Source organism: Nycticebus coucang, chromosome 3 (genome assembly GCF_027406575.1).
Source record: "Nycticebus coucang isolate mNycCou1 chromosome 3, mNycCou1.pri, whole genome shotgun sequence".
Taxonomy (NCBI): Eukaryota; Metazoa; Chordata; class Mammalia; order Primates; family Lorisidae; genus Nycticebus; species Nycticebus coucang.
In genome coordinates, this window is record NC_069782.1 from 77,187,157 (window position 1) to 77,211,225 (window position 24,069).

The 24,069-nt window shown below is 36.9% G+C and overlaps 1 protein-coding gene across 6 annotated transcripts in view; it reads left to right on the top strand.

Annotated features, from left to right (window-relative positions):
* Positions 1-24,069, top strand: part of PARG (poly(ADP-ribose) glycohydrolase) — a 147,368-nt gene that overhangs the window by 97,729 nt on the left and 25,570 nt on the right. For all 6 annotated transcript variants that reach the window (XM_053584978.1, XM_053584977.1, XM_053584981.1 and 3 more), the window contains 3 exons: positions 2,133-2,280; positions 19,427-19,505; positions 21,594-21,702. In XM_053584978.1, the coding sequence (XP_053440953.1) occupies positions 2,133-2,280; positions 19,427-19,505; positions 21,594-21,702 (336 nt within the window). The remainder of the gene's footprint in view (positions 1-2,132; positions 2,281-19,426; positions 19,506-21,593; positions 21,703-24,069) is intronic.

Below are 24,069 nucleotides of genomic sequence, written 5' to 3' on the forward strand. Positions count from 1 at the left end.
AAATCCAGTTTATGTGAGAATTAGTCACTATTTTCTATTCTTTATTTTTTTCTTTTCCTTTCCCTCACCCCCTCCCTCCTTCTCTGTCTGTTCTCCCCTTCCCCCAACCCCCACCGTGTCATTAATTGTCATTAACTGTCCTCATATCAAAGTTGAATACATAGGATTCATGCTTCTCTATTCCTGTGATGCTTCACTAAGCATTATGTGTTCCACCTCCATCCAGGTTAGTACAAATGCTGCAAAATGTCCACTTTTTTTTAATGGCTGAGTAGTATCCCATGGTATACATATATCACAGCTTGCCAATCCATTCCTGGTTGAGGGGCATTTAGGCTGTTTCCGTATTTTAGCAATTGTAAATTGAGCTGCAATAAACAGTCTAGTACAAGTGTCTTTATAATAAAAGTTTTTTTTTTCCTTCTGGATAGATGCCCAGTAATGGGATTGCAGGATCAAATGGGAGGTCTAGGTTGAGTTCTTTGAGGTTTCTTCATACTTTCTTCCGAAAAAGTTGTATTAGCCTATTTTCACCAAAATTATTTTTCTATATAAGCTAACGAGTGACTCTTGTGTTTTTGGCATTGATTTTACTATTCCAGAATACAAATTCAAATATAGGATTCTCTGTGGTAATTCATTTCAAACGCTTGCAGTTGGTATATTTTTGTATTTTCCATTATGTAATATATAGTTCTTCTGTGATGAAAGAAGACTACTTTGCCTTCTATTAAAAAATTCACATATTTTTACTTACTGAAAGATTCATATTCTTATTTTAGTATTTTATTAAAATAGGCTTCAGATTATTTAGTGTCACTTGCTTTACAGAACATGAAGAAGTTTTTTTTTTTTTTTTTTGTAGAGACAGAGTCTCACTTTACTGCCCTTGGTAGAGTGTCATGCCGTCACAGCTCACAGCAACCTCCAGCTCTTGGGCTTATGTTGATTCTCTTGCCTCAGCCTCCCGAGCAGCTGGGACTACAGGCGTCCGCCACAACGCCCGGCTATTGTTTTGTTGCAGTTCGGCCGGGGCTGGGTTTGAACCCACCACCCTCGGTATATGGGGCCGGCACCCTACTCACTGAGTCACAGGTGCCGCCCGAACATGAAGAAGTTTTAAAATCTTATATTTTATAACAGTTTGAAAGTATATAAGCCTTTCTTGGAATACTTAGTAAATTCTTTTTTACTTGTATGTATGATTAAATATGTACACAAGTTGTATATATGTATATAATCCAATTCCTCAGATAGAATAATCTAAATAAAGATGGATGCCATTTCTTACACGTTACTACATGGGGCCTGGCATGGTGTTGGACACGTTGGAGTGCTTAGTGAGTTTAAGACATGCTGAAATAATGCTGGAAGGTTGGCTTTGCTTTCTCTTGAGGATTGTGTAACTCCTCTGTTTCGGAGGTTGGGGATCCCACCATAGCACTCCATATAAAGCTTATGTTTAGTTTCAAACTAAGTTAGAAATATTAATTTAGTTGAATCCTTGTCATTATACTGAGTTTTTGTCCTTCCTTCTTTCCTTTGCTATATTTTTTAAACATAGTAGTGTTCTCACATTTGAGGGTTTGGTGTTGAATTTAGAGAGACAAACATTCCATCACTTTATTCTTCCAGTAAGATTGAAAAAGGTTACCCCTAAACTGTAAGTTACTAAACTGTTCAATTCTTTAAGGCAAGTGTTTGATAGCCATAATATATAAGAAAGGTATAATTATATCCAAGTCATGTGAAACACATAAGGGGAGATTAAATGTGGGCAACTGACCTTAAAACCTTTCCACATAAAGACGCCCTGGGGGAGGAGGGGACAGACGAAGGGCAAGAAACAAGAATCCTTGTAATATATCATATATTGCCTTAAAGCTTCACTTTCCAGGTTCCTTTTTTGGTTTTGGGATCCAAAGAAATATGGAGAGATGTTCTCTGCAACGAGACGGAGAGAGTGCAAGGGTATAAGCAGCTATTATCTGCCCTTCTCAGGAAGGTTGCTAATTTTGGGGTTGATTTTTATGACAGAAAAAGAAGATTAGATTTTAGAGGGCCTGTGCTTCTTTATCATCTGTGTAGGTATTTGAGACCAGTATTTAACATGCCGTATTTTCCAAAAATAGGTGGATTTTGCAAATCGCTTTGTTGGAGGCGGCGTAACCAGCGCGGGACTTGTACAAGAAGAAATACGATTTTTAATCAATCCTGAGTTGATTGTTTCACGACTCTTCACTGAGGTGCTGGATCACAATGAATGTCTTATTATCACAGGTCAGTTTGGGGAAATCTGGGTAACAGTGTAGTTTGCCCCCATCTAAGATTAAGATTGTCTGTCATGAGGACTAGAGATCACCAAGGTATAACTTTCTGTTCCGTGAGTATTATAGTCCCAGTGTTTTGGTTTGTTTTTTTTTCCCATTAATTTATACCTGCCCTTTTTAATTGTTACAGTTTTATTTTCCTAAACTTTTGGGTTTTTTTTTTTTGAGACAGAGTATCAAGCTATCGCCCTGGATAGAATGCTGTGGTGTCATAGCTCACAGCAGTCTCCAAGCAATCCTCTTGCCTCAGTTTTTCTATTTTTAGTAGAGATGGGGTCTCGCTTTTTCTCAGGCTAATCTTGAACTTGTGAGCTGAAGCAGTCCACCCACCTTGGCCTCCTGGACTATTAGGATTACAGGCGTGAGCCACTGCACCGGGCCTATTTTCCTAATCTTGAGTAAAACATTTTATTCCCTCCTTTTCTTTCTTGGCATCTTTATCTGAGGAATAGGGGTAAAAGCTATTCAGTTATTCTCCAGTTTTAAATTTTACGATATGATAAAATATAATGCTCTAAAAAACAGCATAGTGATATACCTTGGAGTACATTGTCTACACTACTGTCATTTTTCCATTACATTTTGAAAATAATTTGTTTCGATTAAAAATAGATTTTTTTTTTTTTTTGAGACAAAGTCTCACTCTGTCACCCAGGGGTTGAGTGCTATGGCATCATCATAGCTCACAGCAACCTCAAACTCTTGGGCTCAAGCCCAAGATCCTCTTGCCTTGGCTTCCTGAGTAGCTGGGACTTCAGGTGCCCTCCACAATGCTTGGCTAGTTTTTCTATTTTTTAATAGAGAGGGGATCTGGCTCTTCTTGCTTTGGATGGTCTTAAATTCTTGAGCTCAAGAATTTCAGCCTCCCAGAGTGATAGGATTATAAGCTTGAACCACAGCTCCCGGTGTTGATATTTCAGTATGAAGGCAGTATATAAATGCAATAAAATCTCTATAGTTGACCACTTCTCTACGTTGACCACCTCCTTTTAAGCTGAGCTAATTTCCATAGACTGGACATGCACCACATGTACATATCTGTGCAGTAGGTCTAGCTCCTTATGTTGACCACCTCGATATATTGACCAGTTTGTTACAGTCCATTGGGTGGTCAACTTACAGAAGTTTTACTGTATAAAAAGTGCAGTTATAGCATTTACAGAGAGTCGATATAACAGTGAGCTTTATAGGAAAGATCTCAGTAATTTTACGCTTACCCTAATTTCTGATCTTAAAGGAAAGTGTGATTATCTTAGTATTTCTCCTTGATTTTTTTTTTTTTAAGTTAATAGGGGAAGGGAGGGAGAAATTTAGTCAAATTTATATTTTAGGTCTGATACAGACATTAAGCATTTTTTTCTTCATTTAAGTTTCTGTAGACTGAGATATCAGTATGTCATAGTATTTTCTTGTGAATGAGCTAAGAAATATTAATAGCTCTTAAGAAACCCTTATTTATATTATGCAGCAGTAAAAAAAAATGGAGACTTTACCTCCTTTATGTTTACATGGATGGAGCTGGAAAATGTTGTTCTTAGTAAAGTATCTCAGGAATGGAAAAAGAAGTATCCAATGTACTCAGCACTATTGTGAAATTAATTTATAATAACTCACACTTGCATATGAAAAAATGAAACACAACTTTAGTCTATGATGAAGGAGGGAAGGGGAGGGCGAGGGATGGTGGGGGGCGTGGGAGGGATAGTAGGGGGACCACAACTATGGAGAACATTGCCAAGTACAAGTTGGTTCTATCATGTGTAGAACACAAATGTCCTAATGCTATAATTGGGTAAATGAGATGAAAGCTATGCTGATTAGTATGATGTAAGCACTCCAATTTGTACAAATAATCATCACACTGAAATGGGCATAAATGTATTTAAAAAAAAAAAAAAACCCTTATTCAGCTGTTATATGTAAGTTGAGCCTTATATTCAAGTGCCTAGAAGAACTTTCTTAGCTAAAAGCCATAATACACCATAAATTGCTGGTACTTTTTTTTCCCTACAAAAGTGGAATTCTCATTTCATCTTGGAATAAGAATCTATTGTTACTTTGAGATAGTGTGGGAGAATAAACATTCACCTGGGTTGGAGAATTTGGTTTATGTTATTCCCAAAGTAGGAGAAAAACCATCCTATATGAGTTGTATCAAATGTGTGTACACAGCTGAATTGCTTCCAAAGAGGTATGTATCTGACAAAACTAAGACTCCCAAGAACTTCTTTCAAAGCCATGTTCTTTGCCTCTGATATATTCATAGGTACCCTTCTGGAGAGTATCTTGTTTTCTTAAGTCTTGCTTTCAGGATTCTCTCTTTTGTTTTTGTCCTTCAACAGTTTGATGATGCTGCTTCCAGGTGTGGATCTCTTTGACTTTATCCTACTTCCAGTTCATTGAACTTCTTGAGTATTTAGATTAGTGGTTGACGTAGGATTTGGTAATTTTCTTTGAGACAGAGTCTCAAACTGTCGCCCTGGGAAGAGTACTGTGGCATCATAGTTCACAAAAACCTCAAACTCTTAGACTCAAGAGATCCTCTTGCCTCTCCTAGGTAGCTGGGACTATAAGCATGCACCACAACGCCCAGCTGGTTTTTTTATTTTTGGTAAAGACTTGCTTTAGGGGTCTTGCTTTTGCTCAGGCTCGTCTTAAACTCCTGAACTCAAGCAGTCCACCAGCTTCAGTCTCCCAAAGTGCTAGGATTACAGGTATGAGCCAGCATGCCTGGCTAAAATTTGGTAAATTTTTTACTATGCTTCAAATATTTTTTATGCCCCTTTCTTTCCTCTTTTTCTAGGACTCTGAAATTATGTATATGTTGATGCATTTGATGTTGGTCTCTGGAGCTCTGTTTGTTTTTCTTCATTCCTTTTTTTTGAGACAGAATCTCACTTTGTCACCCTCAGTAGAGTTCCATGGTATCATAGCTCATAGTAACCTCAAACTCTTGGGCTCAAGCAATTCTCTTGCTTCAGGCTCCCAAGTAGCTGGGACTACAGGCACCAGCCACAATGCCCGGCTATTTTTAGAGATGGGGTCTCACTCTTGCTCAGGCTGGTTTTGAACTCCATGAGCTCAGGCAATCCACCCACCTTGGCCTCCCAGAGTGCTAAGATTACAGGCAGGAGCCACTGTGTTTGGCCCTTTCTTCATTCTTTATTCTTTCTCTTCCTCAGACTAGATAATCTCAATCTATCTTCAAATTCACCGAGCACTTCTTCTGCCTGCTCTGATCTGCTTTGAATTTCTGTATTGAATTTTTTTAGTTCTTACACTTTTTAATTCCAGAATTTCTATTTGTTTCTTTTTTATAATTTCTATCTTTTTCTTAATAGTCTGTATTTGAAAATTATCATTCATGCTTTCCTTTAGTTCTTTAGACATAGTTTTCTTTAGTTTGAGATATTTAAAATAGCTGATTAAATTCTTTTTCTAAAACATCCAATGTCTTAGATCCTCAGAGGCAGTTATTATTGACTTCTTTTTTTCTAGATCATACTTTCTCAGTTTTTTCTGTCTCAATTTTTTATTAAAAACTGAACATTTTAAACTAATGTAATGATTACCCTGGAAATCAGATGTTTCCTTTTCATTAGAGCTCATTGTTATTGCTGTTTCTTGTTTAATGACTTTTCTAAATTAATTTTATAAAGTCTGTGTTCTTTCGCTCATGTGTCTAGTGAAATTTTACTCAGTTAGGTTTAGTAGTCTACTAATAATTGAAGACATTTCCTTAAATGCTTGGAGCTAAATCTGTCAATCAATGAGAAGAGCTCTATGTGCATGTTGGGACTCACTTTCAACATTATACCAGGCAGTTGATGGCTCTGCCTTAGCCTTCACTTCCTGCTTGCACAGAGCCTGAAGTTCAGGCAAAGGGGAGAGCTGAGGGTATTCTCTGGTTTTTCCTGAGCCTTTGCACAGCTGTGGGCATGCATTGTGGCCTTCTAGATTCCTAAGAATATATTAGAACTTTTTGAGTTCCTTTCTGGACATCTCCTTCCTCAGCTTCTCCTTTGAAGCTTTTGGTTAGCGTATTGTTTGCCCCAACCATTATCCATCACTTCAGGCAGGCTCAGTGTTAAATTTCCTGTAATTGGTTTCACCAAACTCTTGTGAGCTTAGGCTTTTCAAATTGGGCAAGCTCCAAGTCCAGTAAAGACAGCCTTCTGAGAGAGGTTTTCCAGGGGACTTCCAGACAGGTTAAATCTTGATAGTTTTTTAAAAATGGGACTTTGAAAGAACTTCAGCCTTCTTCTGCCCCCTCTGGTGGTTGCCAGGCTGCTTATTTTCATCATGATTATGAAAGGCTGGTTGTTAAGGCTACTGTGGAACTTGGGAGGGTGGAATAGGAATAGGGTAATAATAATAATCTTTTACCAAGATTCACCTGCTTTTCCTTGAATAAATACTCCCTGGATTGCTGCAAGCCTTTGGTTGTCTTCCATAATTGATTATTACTGTAATTCTCACAGTATTCTCATAGTTTTTATGGAAGTGAGAATTTTTAGAGGTTTTTACTCCACCATTTTTGCTGATATCTCCTTATCTTTTGTAAACACCCATTGATAAAGGAGCTTTCAATGAGTTATTACATATCATTTACTAATTATTATCCCTGTGATATTTGGGTAAGGTAAAACAAAAATTAAAATTTGTTAATTGTTTGAATTTATGTGGGAAATTAACATTGGAACCTCAGCAAAAGAATTTCTTCTTGGATACAGCCTCGGTCAGCTATTTGAAGTCAGTGACTGAAGTATTTCATCCAGAATTCTGAGATTATGATCCAAATTGTACTAAAATGGAAAGAGAACTAACCCCTTTCGTTCTCAGAATTTCCTCAACTCACATATTGGTCATTAATCTGCATTTGTTTATTATGTATAGGAAGGATACAAGTGGGGGAGCTTGAGAATGCAAGGAATTTCAGAACAAAAATTAAAATAAGCTGACATGAATCTATTGTCAGGCAACAAAATACTTTGAATATTGGTCTCATACTGTATTTGGGAGCTCTGAAGGCTTAGAATGTGACTGCCCCCATTATTTGGGTATAACAAATAAAACTTAGATTTTTAGTTTTTAGCAGTCAGTTATGCCATGTTTGAACTAAAAACTCATAAATATTTCATTAGTTTTTAATAAATTGAGGTATATGTACACCATGGAATATTATACAGCCTTAAAGAAAGATGGTGACTCTACCTCTTTCGTGTTTACATGGATGGAGCTGGAACATATTCTTCTTAGTAAAGTATCTCAAGAATGGAAGAAAAAGTATCCAATGTACTCAGCCCTACTCTGAAACTAATTTATGGATTTCATATGAAAGCTATAGCCCAGTTGTAACCTAAGAATATGGGGAAGGGGGAGAGGGAGGGGAGGGAGGAGGGATTGGTGGGATTACACCTACGATGCATCTTACAAGGGTACATGTGAAACTTAGTAAATGTAGAATATAAATGTCTTAACACAATAACTAAGAAAATGCTAGGAAGGCTATGTTAACCAATGTGATAAAAATGTGTCAAATGGTCTGTAAAACCAGTGTATGGTGCCCCATGATCGCATTAATGTGCACAGCTATAATTTAATAATAAAATAAAAATAAAATAAAAATTTCATTAGTTTTTAAGATGAATGTACATCCTTGAGGTTAGATTTAGTTCCTTCAAGTACAAAAAATCAAAAATACAAATGCTTTTGTTCTTAACAAATTAAATCAGCTAGGCATGGTGGCTCATGCCTATAATCCTAGTGCTTGAAATAAAAAAACTTGTCAAAATGCTGGCATTAAAATGTAAAGATAATTTGTTTTAGTTGCTTAATTTCTCTTGAAAGTAGTAAGTACTTTGTCATCTGCCATTAATGTTGCTGTGAATAAAGGATGTCATTTCCCTTGGGAATGAAGCAGGAAAAGGAAAACATTAGGATATTTTCTTTTTTTAAAGATAGTTTGTTCCTGATATTAAAAAAGGATTAATGTGGTGTTATATCAGGTCTCTAACTTACCTGCAGTCATTGTAAAATGAATGGAAAATTGTAGATCCATGACTCACCTTCAGTTCTATAATTACCTCAGGCTAAGGACATTTGGGGTGACTTTTAACTCAGCATTTTTTCCCACATCTACTTAACTTTATTATAGTGCCTCCTAATTAATATCTGTGATGTGATGTTCCCTTAATGGAAATGGCCATTTCATCATCTATTTGATGTCTGGATTTCTGCCATCTCCCTCCTTAGGAGACTCTTAACCATACTCTGCAATCTATCTGCCTGATCAATTTCATTCCTTCAATGATGTATCCAGGCTCCGTGAGCTAATGGCTGTGACTGTGCTGCCTGAATCTGTAGAAGAGTTTGAGAAATTGGAAATAAATTAAATTTGTCATCATTGTGAGACATCTGGTTGGTATCAGACTTTTAAATGAATATGAAACAGGTCATGCAAACAGGCAAATACTTCTATCCAGACAATGTTATCTCTTTATTTACTGTGATCTTCCCTGGGGCAGCCATGAGTTAAAGCCTTTCTGTAAGTATGAATAGAGGAAAAGAAATAAAACTCCAATCTTCCCTTTACTTTTCTTTTTTCCCTCTCTCATTTGTTCCTCTTCACAACATTCAGCAAAAATAGCTTCAATACTAAAGGGGGTTAAGTAGGTGTGGGGGGGGGGCGGGTGGGGGTGGTTGTTTCTATTTGGTGAGCACATAAAGTAGATGCCTAAATATGGAGCAGAGTATTCGTATATTTAACATAAAACTTAGCCCTCTAGTGGATCAGCTTGGCCCAGACATCATAACTCTTTACATCTTAGTGTCAGCAGAGCTGCTAGAAATGACCACAAGTAGACACTGTTGCTGGGAGCCTCTTACAGAATTGGTGCTTGTCACCACAAAACAGCTTATTGGCAAATGACACCTGCTTCTTGGGAAAGATCCAAATTCAGTTGAAGTTTTCCAAAAATGTTTGGAAATAAAATATTATATTTGGTTGTGCTTTTGTGAATTTTTATTAATCACAAGAATTAAAAGAAGAGTGTTCTAACTACAGCATCTAACTACTTCACCACTGTGTGAATGATGCTAATGAAATTTGGGTAGATGGCTTTACGTAAACCTTTCCAAGGGCACAGTCCATTAGTAAGTAGAAATTTTTTAGTAAATAGAAATTTTTTAATCTCCAAATAGTTTTTCTCATTTTCATTACAAACATTGACTCCTACTAAAAGAAAATAAGAATGTTTCTTAGTACTATGTCTGAAAACTCATAAAGTGGTCATGAACTTTGAATAGATTTTAATGGGTTCTTTCTAGTTATTTCCTGAATGAAGGTCTGTCTTTGACCATGAAGTCTTATAGGCCACTCCTAGAGAGCTATCACAAGGGTCTTTCCATCTTCTCTCACTGTTTACCTTTACATTTTCATCATAGTTCATTGTAATAAATTTCAGTGTTAAACTAAAGGAATTGATTTTTCACAGGGGACAGAGGCATCATTTTGAAAAACGTTTACTTAGAAAATTCAGGATTTAATTTTTTTGTTGTTACTTATTTTGTTTTTTTTTCTTTGAGACAGAGTCTCACTCTGTGGCCCTGGGTAGAGTGGTATGGTGTCATCATAGCTCACAGCAACTTCAGACTCTTGGGCTCAAGCAGTCTCTTGCTTCACCCTCCTGAGTAGCTGAGACTATAGGCACCCTCCACCACATCTGGCTAGTTTTTCTGTTTTTAGTAGAGGCGGGGTCTCGCTCTTGCTAAGGCTGGTCTCAAACTCTTGAGCTCAAGCAAGCCACCTGCCTCAGCCTTCTAGAGCACTAGGATTATAGGCATGAGCCACCATGCCTAGCTGATTTAATTTGTTAAGAACAAAAGCATTTGTATTTTTGATTTTTTGTACTTGAAGGAACTAAATCTAACCTCAATCTTCTTAGGAAAGAAGACTGAAACCATCCTAATTTGAAATAAAAAACATGATAATAGTTATTTTATATTTTTCAACCACTTTCTCTGCAAAAGACAGAACAAGTATTTGTTTTTATAACAGGAAAAACGAGGCTTGTCTACTTTTAGGCAGAAACGGAAGACAAGAAGAGTGTTCTTGACTGTCATGGTTCCCATTGGGCCAGCAGACCAGATTGCTTTTAACCATCATATAAAAAGGGTCATATGCCTTTAGTTTCTCTACCCCCTTACTAAGTTAAGTACCAATACTAACTGCTTGATGGTTTTGTTTGCTTGTCAGTTAAGTACCAATACTGACTGCTTGATGGTTTTGTTTGCTTGTCAGTTAAGTACCAATACTGACTGCTTGATGGTTTTGTTTGCTTGTCTAAGTTCTAAGAAATTCTATGAGGTAAATAAGAGTTATTAATGACCCTGAGGTCACTTGGCTACTAAAGGTTCATTTGGGTTGCTCATGTGTCTTGATCTCAGTGTAGTGCTTGTTTTACCTTGCCCTGTTGTCTCTAGATGTGAATTTTTTTTTTTTTGCAGTTTTATTTTTTGGCGGGGGCTGGGTTTGAACCCACCACCCGGTGCCCTACTCCTTGAGCCACAGGTGCCACCCTAGATGTGAATTTTTTATATGTGTCAGTTATGTAGCACCTTCACACTATTTCTGCACTCATTATTTTAATCTCAATTAAATGTATTTGCTCATTAATTACTATGTTTATTCAGCAAGTATTTACTGAATTTATAGTGTTGCATTATAAGATGTTAATCGAGACATATATTAATAATTTATAATCCCTGACCCTTGAGAAGCTGTTGGTCTAGTGAAGGACTTAGATTACATTTTTTAAAATAGCTTTATTGAGGTATAATTAATATACAGTAAACTGTATTTATATATAGTTTCTTCACCCATGAAACCATGTTTTGTCCTTGTTTTGGTTGTTTTCTTTTTATTCTTGAGTTTTGAAAATGCTTTATTTTGAATGTAATAAATTCTTTATCAAATATCTGTGGCATATATTTTCATTCTTTTAACAGTGACTTATGAAGAGGAGAAGTTATTTATTTATTTATTTATTTTTTGAGAGAGTCTCAAGCTATTGCCATGGGTAGGCAGAGTGCCATGGCATCAGCAACCTCCAACTTAGGCTCAAGCAAAACTCTTACCTCAGTTTTTATATTTTTAGTAGAGACAGAGATCTTGTCTTTGTGTTTTGCTCAGGCTGGTCTCAAACCCATAAGCTCAAGCTATCCGCCCGCCTTGGCCTCCCAGAGTGCTGGGATTACAGGTGTGAGCCATCGCGCCCAGCCAATTTTTAATTTTTTAAATCTACTTTGTTTTTATTTATTCTGCTTTGGTTATAGTAGCTTATTTTTTTTTTTTTTTTTTTTTTTGCAGTTTTTGGCTGGGGCCGGGTTTGAACCCACCACCTCCAGTATATGGGGCCAGCGCCCTACCCCTTTGAGCCACAGGCGCTGCTCAAATTTTTTTTTTTTATAATTCTTTTTTTTTTCTTTGAGACAGAGTCTCATTATGTCACCCTCAGTAGAGTGCTGTGGCGTCACAGCTCACAGCAACCTCCAACTCTTGGGCTTAAGCGACTCTCTTGCCTCAGCCCCCCCAAGTAGCTGGGATGGGACTATAGGCATCTGCCACAACACCCAGCTGTTTTTAAATTGTAGTTGTCATTGTTTGGGCCTGGGCTGGATTTGAACCTCCAGGTCCGGTGTACGTGGCTGGCACCCTAGCCGCTTAAGCCAGCCTTTTTTTTTTTTTTTTTTTTGAAGTTTTTGGCTGGGGCTTGGTTTGAACCTGCCACCTCTGGCATATGGGGCCGGCGCCCTACTCTGTTGAGCTACAGGTGCCACCCCTAAGCCAGCTTTTTAATAATTCTTAAAATTGGGTACTGTGAGTCCTCTAACTTTGTTTTTCTGGATTATTTTGGTGAAGTTTACTATCAGTTTTTCAGTGTTTATAAAAAAGTTTTCTGGAATTTTAAATAACTGGTTTGAGGCTCGGCACCTGTAGCTCAAGCAGCTAGGGTGCCAGCCACATGCACTGGAGCTGGCGGGTTTGAATCCAGCCTGGGCCTGCGAAACAAAAATGACAACTGCAACAAAAAATAGCTGGGCGCTGTGGTAGTCCCAGCTACTTGGGAGGCTGAGGCAAGAGGATCGCTTACACCCGAGTGTTTGAGGTTGCCGTGAGCTGTAACGCCATGGCACTCTACCCAGGGTGACAGCTTGAGACTCTGTCTCAAAAAATAATAATAATAAAAATAAATAAATAAAATAACTGGTTTGAATCTATAGGTCTATTCGCAGTGAATTAACATTTTAACAACATTTAGCTTTTGAGATACCAATAAGTACATCTCTCTGTTAATTCAGGCCTTAATTTTTTTCAGTAATATTTTATAGTTTTTATTGTATATGCCTCTTCCACATTTTTATCGAATTTATCCCTAAGTATTTCATAATTTTTGTTGCTATTATAAATTTTTGTGTTTTTTAAATTTCATTTTCTAATTGTTCATAGCTACTATGTAGAAATACAGTTGGTTTTCAGATTGTAGCTTAATGTATTAAAGGCTCCTAGGATGTTAGGTGTAAAGTACTGTGAGACCATAGAGAAGGAGTAGCCAGCTCTACTTACAGGGTCAAGGAGAGCTTCACAAAAGAAACAATATGAATTTTGTAATTATTTTCTTGATTTGTAGCAGGAGATCTTGCCCAAAATCTGGATGAATTTATAAGTATTAAAAATTAAAGTATAAATTAAAATTATTTTTAAGTTCTCTAGAAAGACATACAACTATTATGTACCCATACTAATTTAAAAGAAAACAAAAAGAACAAAAAAGAAAAAAGAATTCTCTTATAAAACCTAGGAAAATTAACAGTTCAGTAATGACATGTAATAAACAGTTAGTATTCATGTTGCAGCATGAGAGGGAGCCCCAACACTGGCAGACTGAGAATTCCCCAGGCGGGGACTTTTGCTGACTGTCAGGGGTCCGACAGACAAAGAGAGGAACAGAAGACTGCATTGTAGGGAGGCAGAGAGGCACCACCTCAAACTGAATTCCCAACAGCTTTTTATTGGTGTCTTGGGGGCATGCATATACAAAGTAAAAAAAAGTGAGAAGTTAATAGTCTCATGTTTCAATTAAACAGGCGGTCTTTTGTTCAAGGAAGAGGGCTGTCAGGGTGAAGGACAGTGGAGCACTGAATCATCAAACTACCGTATAGGGACTTGATGAGGGAGAGTTACAGCACACAGGTTAGATAGCTAAGGCTGGAGGGTAATTTAATTGTCAGCTGCTTTCTAACTCTGTTGATATCCTGACTCTGCTAAACTGCTGATTTCTATCTAGTCATTTCCCACAGACTACTGTCTTGTCTATTCTGCTGAACATTCCCACCCCCTTCGCCACCTTAGCCATGGGTGGCAAGGCTTGGGGCAGTTCCATCTCAAGTCCTCTGGAATGGCAGTGTATCTTATGCTTCTAACCACATGTTCAAATTTCCAAAAAAAATTTTTTTTTAAGATGCAATATGCTAATAGTCTGTAAACTCTAATATTGAGTTTAAATTTTTTATTATGGAAAATTTTAATCATATACAAAAATAAACAATTTTATAGCTTTATATTATAAATATATTTTTATATGTACGTGTGTATATGAAATTTCACACTTACAAAAAGGTTGCAAGAATAATACATCAAATTTCTGTATACTTCTTACCCAAATTCACCAGTTTACATTTTTGACCTACTTGCTTCATGATTCTTTCTCACTTTTGTTTTGTTGAACTGTTTAAGAGTGTATTGGAGACATTGTCCCCTTTTACCCCTAAATATTTTCATGTATACTTCCTAAGAATTAGAACATTTTCTTACAGGAGCATAGCACAGTTAACCAATATTAGGATGTTTACCATTGAAACAGTACTGTTAAGCTCTAGTCCTGTATTCCAGTTTTGTCAGTTACCTCAATTAGTCCTTTGTAGCTTCCCCCTCCCTGGTCTTCAGCCGATCCAGGCTCATACCTTGTATTTAGTTGTCTTGTATTCTTTGAACTGAAACAGTTTCTCAGCATTTCCTTATGTTTGTTCACCTTGGTATTTCTAGAGTATATAAGCAAATTACTTTGTAGAATCGCCCTCATTTGGGATTTGTTGCTTGTCCCTAATTAGCGTCAGTTTATTCATTTTGGTAGGCATAGCACAGAAGTGATTTTGTGTCTTACCGTATCTTTTGAGGAGACAAGTGATCATGATTTGTCCCAACATTTGTGATATAGGTCTAATGACTCAGTTAAGGTGGGGGCCACCAGGTTTCTGCACTGTCGGGTTATCCTTTTGCACTTGAAAGTAACCTATAGTTATGTATTTTACGTACTTTGAGTATCTGTCCTCATCAAGCTTTCACTTACTAATATTAGCAGCCATTAACCATTTTTTAAACTCTTATCATTTAGTAGTTGGCATTCTATTATGAGGAAGGATATTCCTTTCTTTCTCCTTTGTGTATACTTAATTATGAATATCTGTGTAGATACATGGATTCTTATTTTATTCAACGGGTTATAATCCATTACTATCATCTGTTTGATGCTAATTGTCCCAGATTTGATCAGTGGAGGCTCCTTCAAATTAGCTATTTATGTGCCTTTGACATGGGCCCATTATTCTTTAATGCACTTTCTTCTTTTTTAGCACAAAAAGTGTTCTAAGCTCATTGTGTATATTCCCTGTCCCAGCTCTAAAATCAACCATTTATTCAAGGAGTCCTGGTTTTATCAGAGTAATTTTTAGAAACCAGTATTTGGACAGAACAGATATATTTTACACATACATGCACACAACTGTAACTTCATACTGATACCTCCCATTCTTATCCAGCATCACAGTACATATTGTAGTCTTCCCTTTTTCTATAGTCGGAAATCTCTTTCCCAACAGTGAAAATGGGGCTCCTATTATCTTCAATTTATATTCTCATTTGCTTAAGCCCAGAATATGCAAAAGGTGGTTTTGGAACTGCTAAACCAGGGCTGTCCAACTTTTTTCTTTTCTGTTACACATTGGAAGACTAAGAGTTATCTTGGGCCACAAAATAAACAAACACAAAGGAAAACTGAAGCAAAAAAAAAAAAAGGCCCATGCATACTTTTCATGGTATCTGACACCACAAATAAACAAAATATGTTCTCACAAAATCAGCATGCAGGCCTGCAGGTTGGACACCCCTGAAAAAGCAAACCTGTTAAATGGGGTGCACTGTTTGTTTATAGTTCTTTTGTTTTTCTATTTCTTTTTTCCTGAAATGTATACGCACTGATGTACCCAATGATAAGTTTATGATGTCAGTTTGGGAAAATATGTACATATGCTCCTGTATCCCACTGCTCAATCACAACATAAAACACTGTACTTGTTACCTCACAACATTGCCTTGAGCACTTTTCTGGTCATTCCCCACCCTGGCCCAAAACAACCATAATTTTTTTTGTTCATTACAAATTAGTTTTGTCCTTTTTGAGATTTTAGAATTTCATATAAATATATATAGTATGTAGTCTTTTGTATCTTCTTTTGCTCAGCATATTAAGAGGTTCATCTGTATTTTGAGCATATCATTGGTTCCATCCTTTTCATTACTAAGTAGTATTTCCTTTGTGTGATCATCCTACATGTTTTGCCTATTTCATGATAGATATTTGGATTGGTTCCACTTTTAGGCTTTGTGATGCTCTTTTTTACCTTGGCTAGGCTGTGGCCCCCAGTTATTCTGTCAAACATCAGTCTAGATGTTTAGTGCCATGAAAATGTTTGAGGAAGTAATCAAGGTCCATAATCAGGTAACTTTAAATAAGGGAGTGAATTTAATCATATTAAGTTAATTTAATTGCATTAAATAAGCAAGAATCTGGGTGGGGCTGATTCAATTGGTTTAAAGTTTTTTTTTTTCTTTTTATTGTTGAGGATTCATTGAGGGTACAAGAAACCCAGTTATACTGATTGCATTTGTTAGGCAAAGTCTCTCTTATAATTGGGTCTTGCCTCCAAAAGGTGTGTCAAACACCAAGGCCCCACCCCCCTCCCTCCTTCCCACTCTCTGCTCTTGCTTTCCCCACCCCCTCCCTCCTTCTCTCTCTCTCTCTCTCTGCTCTCCCCTTCCCCCACCTCCCACCATGTGCTAGGTCATTAATTGTCCTTATATCAAAATTGAGTACATAGGATTCATGCTTTTCCATTCTTGTGATGCTTTACTAAGAATAATGTCTTCCACTTCCATCCAGGTTAATACGAAGGATATAAAGTCTCTATTTTTTTAATGGCTGAATAGTATTCCATGGTGTACATATACCACAGCTTGTTAATCCATTCCTGGGTTGGTGGGCAGTTAGGCTGTTCCCACATTTTGGTGATTGTAAATTGAGCTTCAATAAACAGTCTAGTGCAAGTGTCCTTATGATAAAAGGATTTTTTTCCTTCTGGGTAGATGCCCAGTAATGGGATTGCAGGATCCAATGGGAGGTCTAGCTTCAGTACTTTGAGGGATCTCGATACTTCCTTCCAGAAAGGTTGTACTAGTTTGCAGTCCCACCAGGAATGTAAAAGTGTTCCCTTCTCTCCACATCCATGCCAGCATCTGCAGTTTTGAGAGTTTGTGATGTGAGCTGTTCTCGCTGGGGTTAGATGGTATCTCAGGGTGGTTTTGATTTGCATTTCTCTAATAAATAGGGATGATGAGCATTTTTTCATATGTTTGTTAGCCATTCATCTGTCTTCTTTAGAGAAGGTTCTATTCGTGTCTCTTGCCCATTGATAAATGGTATTTTCATGTGGATTAATTTGAGTTCTCTATAGATCCTAGTTATGAAGCTTTTGTCTGATTCAAAATATGCAAATATTCTTTCCCATTGTGTAGGTTGTCTATTTGCTTTGGTTGTTGTCTCCTTAGCTATACAGAAGCTTTTCAGTTTAATTAAGTCCCATTTGTTTATTTTTGTTGTTGTTGCAATTGCTATGGCAGTCTCCTTCATGAAGTCTTTCCCCAGGCCAGTATCTTCCAGTATTTTTCCTATGCTTTCTTTGAAAATTTTTATTGTTTCATGCCTTAAATTTAAGTCCTTTATCGATCTTGAATCAATTTTTGTGAGTGGAAAAAGGTGTGGGTCCCGTTTCAGTCATTTACATGTAGATATCCAGAACTGATTAAATTGGTTTAAAGTTTTTAAGAGCAGAGCTGAATCTCTAAAAAGAAATGGATCCTGTGGATAACAGCTTCAGTCCATACCTGAGAGTTCTAGCCTGCCCTTTGGACCCCCCTCGTCAGCTCCCGTAATTATGTATGCCAGATTCTTGCAGTAAGTCTTCTCACATGTATTTCCTGCTTGTTCTGTGTCTCTGGTTGAACTGTATTCTGGCTATTACAAATCAATCTGCTATGAATATTCTTCTGTGCGATTGTCGTGGGCATACATTTTTAATTTCTTTGGGGTAGATACCTAGGCATGGAATTTCTAGATCAAAGGGTAGGATGTCTATTTAATTTTATAAGAAATTGCTAAACTCTTTTCCAACATTTTTGTGCCATTTTAGGTTCTACCAGCAATATGTGAGATTTCTACCCATTTTACATTCTCACCAACATTCAGTGTTGGTTAGTCTTTTTGATTTTAGCCCTGCTTTTGGTGAGTGGTTTACTCACCAAATAGTTTATAAACTACTACTATTGTTTTAATTTGCATTTCTCCAATCACTACAAAAGATGAGCACTATTTCATATAGTTGTTAGGCAATTGTAGATCTTCTTGTGTGAAGTTTATGTTCAAATTTACTCATTTTTCTAAATTGGGTTGTATTTTTTTAATTGACTTATAGGAGTTCTTCAAATATTCTGAATGCACGTCCTTTGTCAGATATTTATTCTGCCAATATTTTTTCTTCCAGTCTTGCCTAAGCATTTTCCTAAAAGTGTTTTAGTGCCCAGAAGTACTTGGTTTTCGTTCATTTTTGTTTGTTTTTGTAAATTTTATGGTTGCTGCTTTCCTTTATCTTGTCTTACAAAATTTTTACTTACCACCAATGTCATAAAACTATGTTTTTTTCTAAAAATCCTGTAGTTATACGTTTATGTCTGTGTCATCTCAAAATTGTTTTTATAAATAGTGTGAGCTAGCGGTTGAGGTTATGAGCTTTTTCTTCCTGAGTGTCTACTTGTTCCATCAATATTTTTTGAAAAGACTATTCTTTTTGGGTGGATTATTGTAGCATCCTTCTTGAAAAATCACTTGATTGCAGAATTGTGGATTTACTTATGGATTCTTGTTAATTCCATTGATCTCTTGGTTTTTCCTTAGATTATGACCAAGTTAAGCATTTAACTCAGGTAGTTAAGTTCTTCACTTTTCTTTTTTCAAAATGTTTTTGACTATTCTAGATTCTTTTGTATTTGCATGTCAATTTTAAAATCACCTTAATTACTATTTTTTAAAAGTCTGCTGAGATTATCATTGAGATTGATGTGATTGATTACCACCCTCATCACTTCTTTTTAGCACTACACTGAATTATCATTAAGATTGATGTGAATCTGTATTTTAAAAATGAACATTATAACAATAATAAGTATCCTAAGAGCATAGTGTGTCTTTCCATATGTTTCTTTACTTTTTCTCAGTGGCATGTTTAATGTTTGTTTTTGTTCCTAGATATTTTATATTTTTTTGACATTATGGGCAATGTTTTTTTAAGTTTTATTTTCACATTGTTTACTGCTAATATCTTGTCAGACCTTTGATCTTCCTGAATTTGTTTATAAGGTATTTCTTTTTTGTTTTCTTTCCTCTTCCTTCCTTTCTTTGAATGATTGCCTAGGATTTGCTATGTAAACAATTATAACATTTCCAAATAGAGAAGATTTTACTTTTTCTTTTTGCAGTATTTATGCTTTTTATTTCTTTTCTTACCTTATTGCAATGGCTGGGGAGACTTTCAGTACAGCACTGAAAAGAAGTGATGAGGGTGGTAATCCTTGCCTTATTGTTGACCTTAGGTTGATTGTTTTACCATTGAGTATGAAGTTAATAGTAGCAGATTTTATGTTTCAGGTACTGAACAGTACAGTGAATACACAGGCTATGCTGAGACATATCGTTGGGCCCGGAGCCATGAAGATGGAAGTGAAAGGTGAGTCTGGTTCTAACTTTAGTATCGCATGGTTAAAAGGAAAGGAATGTGAACTTCAGCCTTATATGCTCTGTATCCCTTCCACTCTTAATTCAGCAATTGAACTTTCTTTTTAAGTTCAGTATTGCAGGTTCATGGGCAGTTAAAACAATATCATCATCTCCATATACCAAAGGGAGGAACAGAGAAGATAAGAACTGAAAGTCTAAAGCTGAGACAAGAAGTGCAGAGTTCTCTCCAATTCTTTACTTATAAGTTGCCAATTAGAAGGAAGGCAGTGGGTTGGCGCTCATAGCTCAGTGGTTAGGGCACCGGCCATGTGCCCTCGGGTTACAGGGCCTGCTAAAAACATTGACAACAATAACAAAAAAATAGCCGGTCATTGTGGCAGGCACCTGTAGTCTCAGCTACTGGGAGGCTGTGGCAAGAGAATTTCTTAAGCCCAAGAGTTTGAGGTTACTGTGAGCTGTGATGCGACAGCACTCTACTGAGGGCAACATAGTGAGACTCTGTCTCAAAAAAAAAAAGGCAAGGCAGCAGAGTTTAACCACCAAGTTCAAACTTATTTAGACTTATTTAGAATAGGTTCTACTTAGAACTTAAAGTCCTAGGTCAGCTTATTTAGTTATCCTTAATTTTCCTGTTGAAGTAAGTGAGGGAAACCTTTGTTGGGACAGTGGGCCTAATGCCACACAAACCAGTCAATGACAGACCCTACACTGAACTTTGTAGGGTCTTTCAGAAGCTACTGTCTCCTGTTTCTTAAAATGTGTTTTTATATTTTGGCATTCCTGCTTCCTCACTAAATTGTGTAATTCACCAGAGGTAAATTTTATAAAAATGCTACCTGAAAGCTTGTGGAGTTTTTTGTGTTGTTTGTTTTTTAATGAGAAAAAAAAATGTTTTTTTTTTTTTCAAAAACTGTTGGGCAGAATCAGCTTTTGCCTATGTAGCTGTATTTGTATCAAGGACTTATTCTTTGATTGTCTCAAGTCCAGCCTCTGGTTTCTTTTCTCCTTATTTTGTATAAAATATGTGGTTGCAACAAGCAGTTTTCATGTGTATGTTTATTCCTAATAATTATTTGCAAGGTAGCGTGAAGGTTTCTGTTGTTATTCACCGTGTGAAAAGTTGCTTGGCATAGCAATATATGCAAGTTTATAAAGAGATAAAAATATTTGGAATTTTACCCATTTCCAAAATTATTTCAATCAGTCTTTCTGTTTCCACAGGCAGCATGTTATTGTCTACTTTGATGTCTTTGTCTTTTTAAAAATAATCTTTCACAGATGACAGTTGAGCATAGCAGGCAGAATGCTACACTGAATTATTTCACATTTTTATAACACTTGACTTATTGGGATTGTTTCCTAGACAATATATGATGACGAAAACCCGAACGATTTAAAGCAGATCTCTCAAAGCAAAGTAGGAATGAGCTCTTGTCAAGATACAAACGTCCTGTCTTTAGTATTAGTGGAAAACGAAGAACTAAATTTCTTTTGTTTGCCTCAATATCCTTTAACCTCTGAGGCTCACCATAAATGATGTACCTGCTCACAATGTGTCATTCTGCTGTCTCTTGTTAGGTTTTCATTTTACTTTTTAATGCCCAAGAGTGCATATGTGTATGCTTTGATATCTAAAAAATAGAAGAGTGTGTCCTCTCTTCCACTTCTGTTAGACCCACAGGCACTGGTTCGTTTGTTTTTTCTTTCTTTTTTTTTTTTTGAGACAGAATCTCACTATGTCGCCCTCGGTAGAGTGCCGTGGCATCCACAGCTCTCAACAACCTCCAACTCCTGGGCTTAAGCGATTCTCTTGCCTCAGCTTCCCAAGTAGCTGGGACTACAGGCACCCTCCACAATGCCCAGCTATTTTTGTTACAGTTGTCATTGTTGTTTAGCTGGCCTAGGCTGGGTTTGAACCTGCCAGCCCCGGTGTACGTGGCTGGCGCCGTAACCACTATGCTACGGGGCGCCAAGCCAGTGTTTTTGATATTTTAACACTGGCAAAGCCTTGGCATTTGTGAGGGGTCCAGCGACTTTACCTGTTCCTTGTCTTCCTCCCCTTTCTGTCTCGTCCCAGGGACGACTGGCAGCGGCGCTGCACTGAGATAGTTGCCATTGATGCACTTCACTTCAGACGTTACCTTGATCAGTTTGTGCCTGAGAAGATGAGCCGGGAGCTTAACAAGGCCAGTAACCTTATTTCCTAGTTCAGCTGGCAGCTGTCACCTATTTACTGCCATTTTATTAATGCTGAAATTAATGCTTTCTGGTAATTCTTGCAGTGTCAGTATGTCTGCCCACAGCTCTCCTGATTTAATGGCTCTGTCAGCTTGTACAAGATGTACTTTCCATTTCATAATTGTTTGATTAGCAGCCGAGGTTGCCAAATAGACTGTTGCTTGATATTAAACCGCGCACATGCATTTATCTCATCAAGTACTTTTAGCTGCTTTGGAACATGATCATTGTAAAACCATACAGAAATGTATGTGCCATAACAATTTTTTTTTAGTCCTGCCCAATGACATTTTCTCTGTTAGGTATGCTATCATTTAAACAGATAAAAACCCCCCCCAAAAAAAACCAATTGAGTTAATTATTATCCTATTTTAGGTAAGATTCTCATTAGTTTATTGATTTGGTGTAATTTGACATATTTATGATGAAATCTGTGCTTTTCTGTGGTACTTAGTGCTACTGTAATCATTTTTTTCTTTTCCATTGTATTACAGAAATACAAAAGTGAACCATGTTTATTATTCACATTTTTAATACTGGTAACCATAGCAAATAAACTCTATTGTACAATAGCATGTTAATTTTGTTTTCCAGATTTTGTGCCTTACCAAAACACCTGAGATTTTCTTTAGTTCTCAAATTAGTCTCACAAGAATCTGACCCAATTCTGGAAACCATTGTTTGATTCCCATGAGTAGGTTTTTTTGTTTTGTTTTTGTTTTTAATAGTGCAAATGTCTTTGATTTTTTTTAGAACTGTTATGCCATGAGTTCATAGGGAATAGGTTCCGGAAGCCCAGGCTTGTTTCCACTGGTTCTCACAGAGTGCACTTCTCTGCGTGGAGCAGGCTGGAGCTTCAGTTAAACCCAGGCATGTTTCTCTTTGACTTCCTTCTTTTTCTCATCTTTTTCCTTCATAGGTTTCAAGAAGCTGTCTCAGCTCTTAATGTGGTTAATATGCTCAATGTGCATATTAATTCTCTTGGCAAGAACCTTCCCTTTCTGTTTGATCACAAGAGTCACAACAGCATGCTGGGTAACAATGGTACACCAGCTTTACCGTGGTGACATCTGTGGGGCATTCCTTTTGAACAGTGCCCACTCTTTCGGTGTCTACAATATCCCCTTTCTTGTAGATTCACATGTATGTGGCCAAGGAAACAAGTCCATGTTTTCTAAACTGCCTAGGGAACATGTGTCAGGTACCTCTCTTTCCCTTTCTATTTATCAGTTTGGCAAATTACTAGAAGATGGCAATTCCAGCTGAAATGCCTATGAGTAGAAATCAGTTATGAGATTATTTATTTAGATAATAGGTTTTTTGTGTTGCATGGTTATATGTATTCCAATTCCTATACAAAGATGTCTGATAATGATAGCAGACTGGGTAAACACAACCAAAAAATCCAGACAGGTTTTTACTTCACTTACAAACTGTGGAGTAGATATTTTGAATATAATTAGATATTTTTTTTATATCATAATCCATTTGAGAATCTAATTTTTTCTCCAAAATTTTATAGGGGCAAAAATGAACTATTACAGGGGTACAAATGTTTTTATCTACATAGATCACTTTTGTAATGTTTGAGTTAGGGCTTGAGAATCTAATTTACTGTTGAGCACTTTCTTTTATTTACACATTTATATTTGTGTGTGTGGAGTTTTTTTGGAGATAGGATCTCACTCTGTCACCAGGCTGGAGTGCAGTAGTATGATCATAAGTCACTGTTGCCTCAAACCCCTGGACTCCAGTGGTCTTCCTGCCTCAGCCTCCCAAGTAGATAACTGGGACTACACCATACCTGACTAATATTTCTTATTTTTCTTTAGAAACAAGGTCTCATTATGTTGCCTAGGTTGGTCTCAAACTGCTGGCCTCAAGTGATCTTCCCACCTCCACCTTCTGAGTGGCTGAGATTAAAGGTGTGAGCCATCACACCTGGCATCTTGTATTTATTAGATTATTTTAATAATTAAGAGTTCTCTAATGAATTTCATAAAATGTTTGAAGAATAATGTCCTATTTTCCAAAGTTGAACTGGCACAACGGACATCATTTATTAAAAAAAAAAAAAGAGTAATTTCTCAGAAAACCTATCCAGAATGACTGTTCTGTAGTATATCAAAAATTCTAAATTTGCCTGTGCTGCAGAGTAACTTTTACTAGTCACTGGTATACCACTGTATGCTCCTGCTATAGTAGTTGTCTCCAATCCTGTGATGTTTTTAAGATATCAAGTAGAATAAGAATGTTTGTCTGGGAGGCGCCTGTGGCTCAGTGGGTAGAGTGCCAGCCACATACACTGAGGCTTG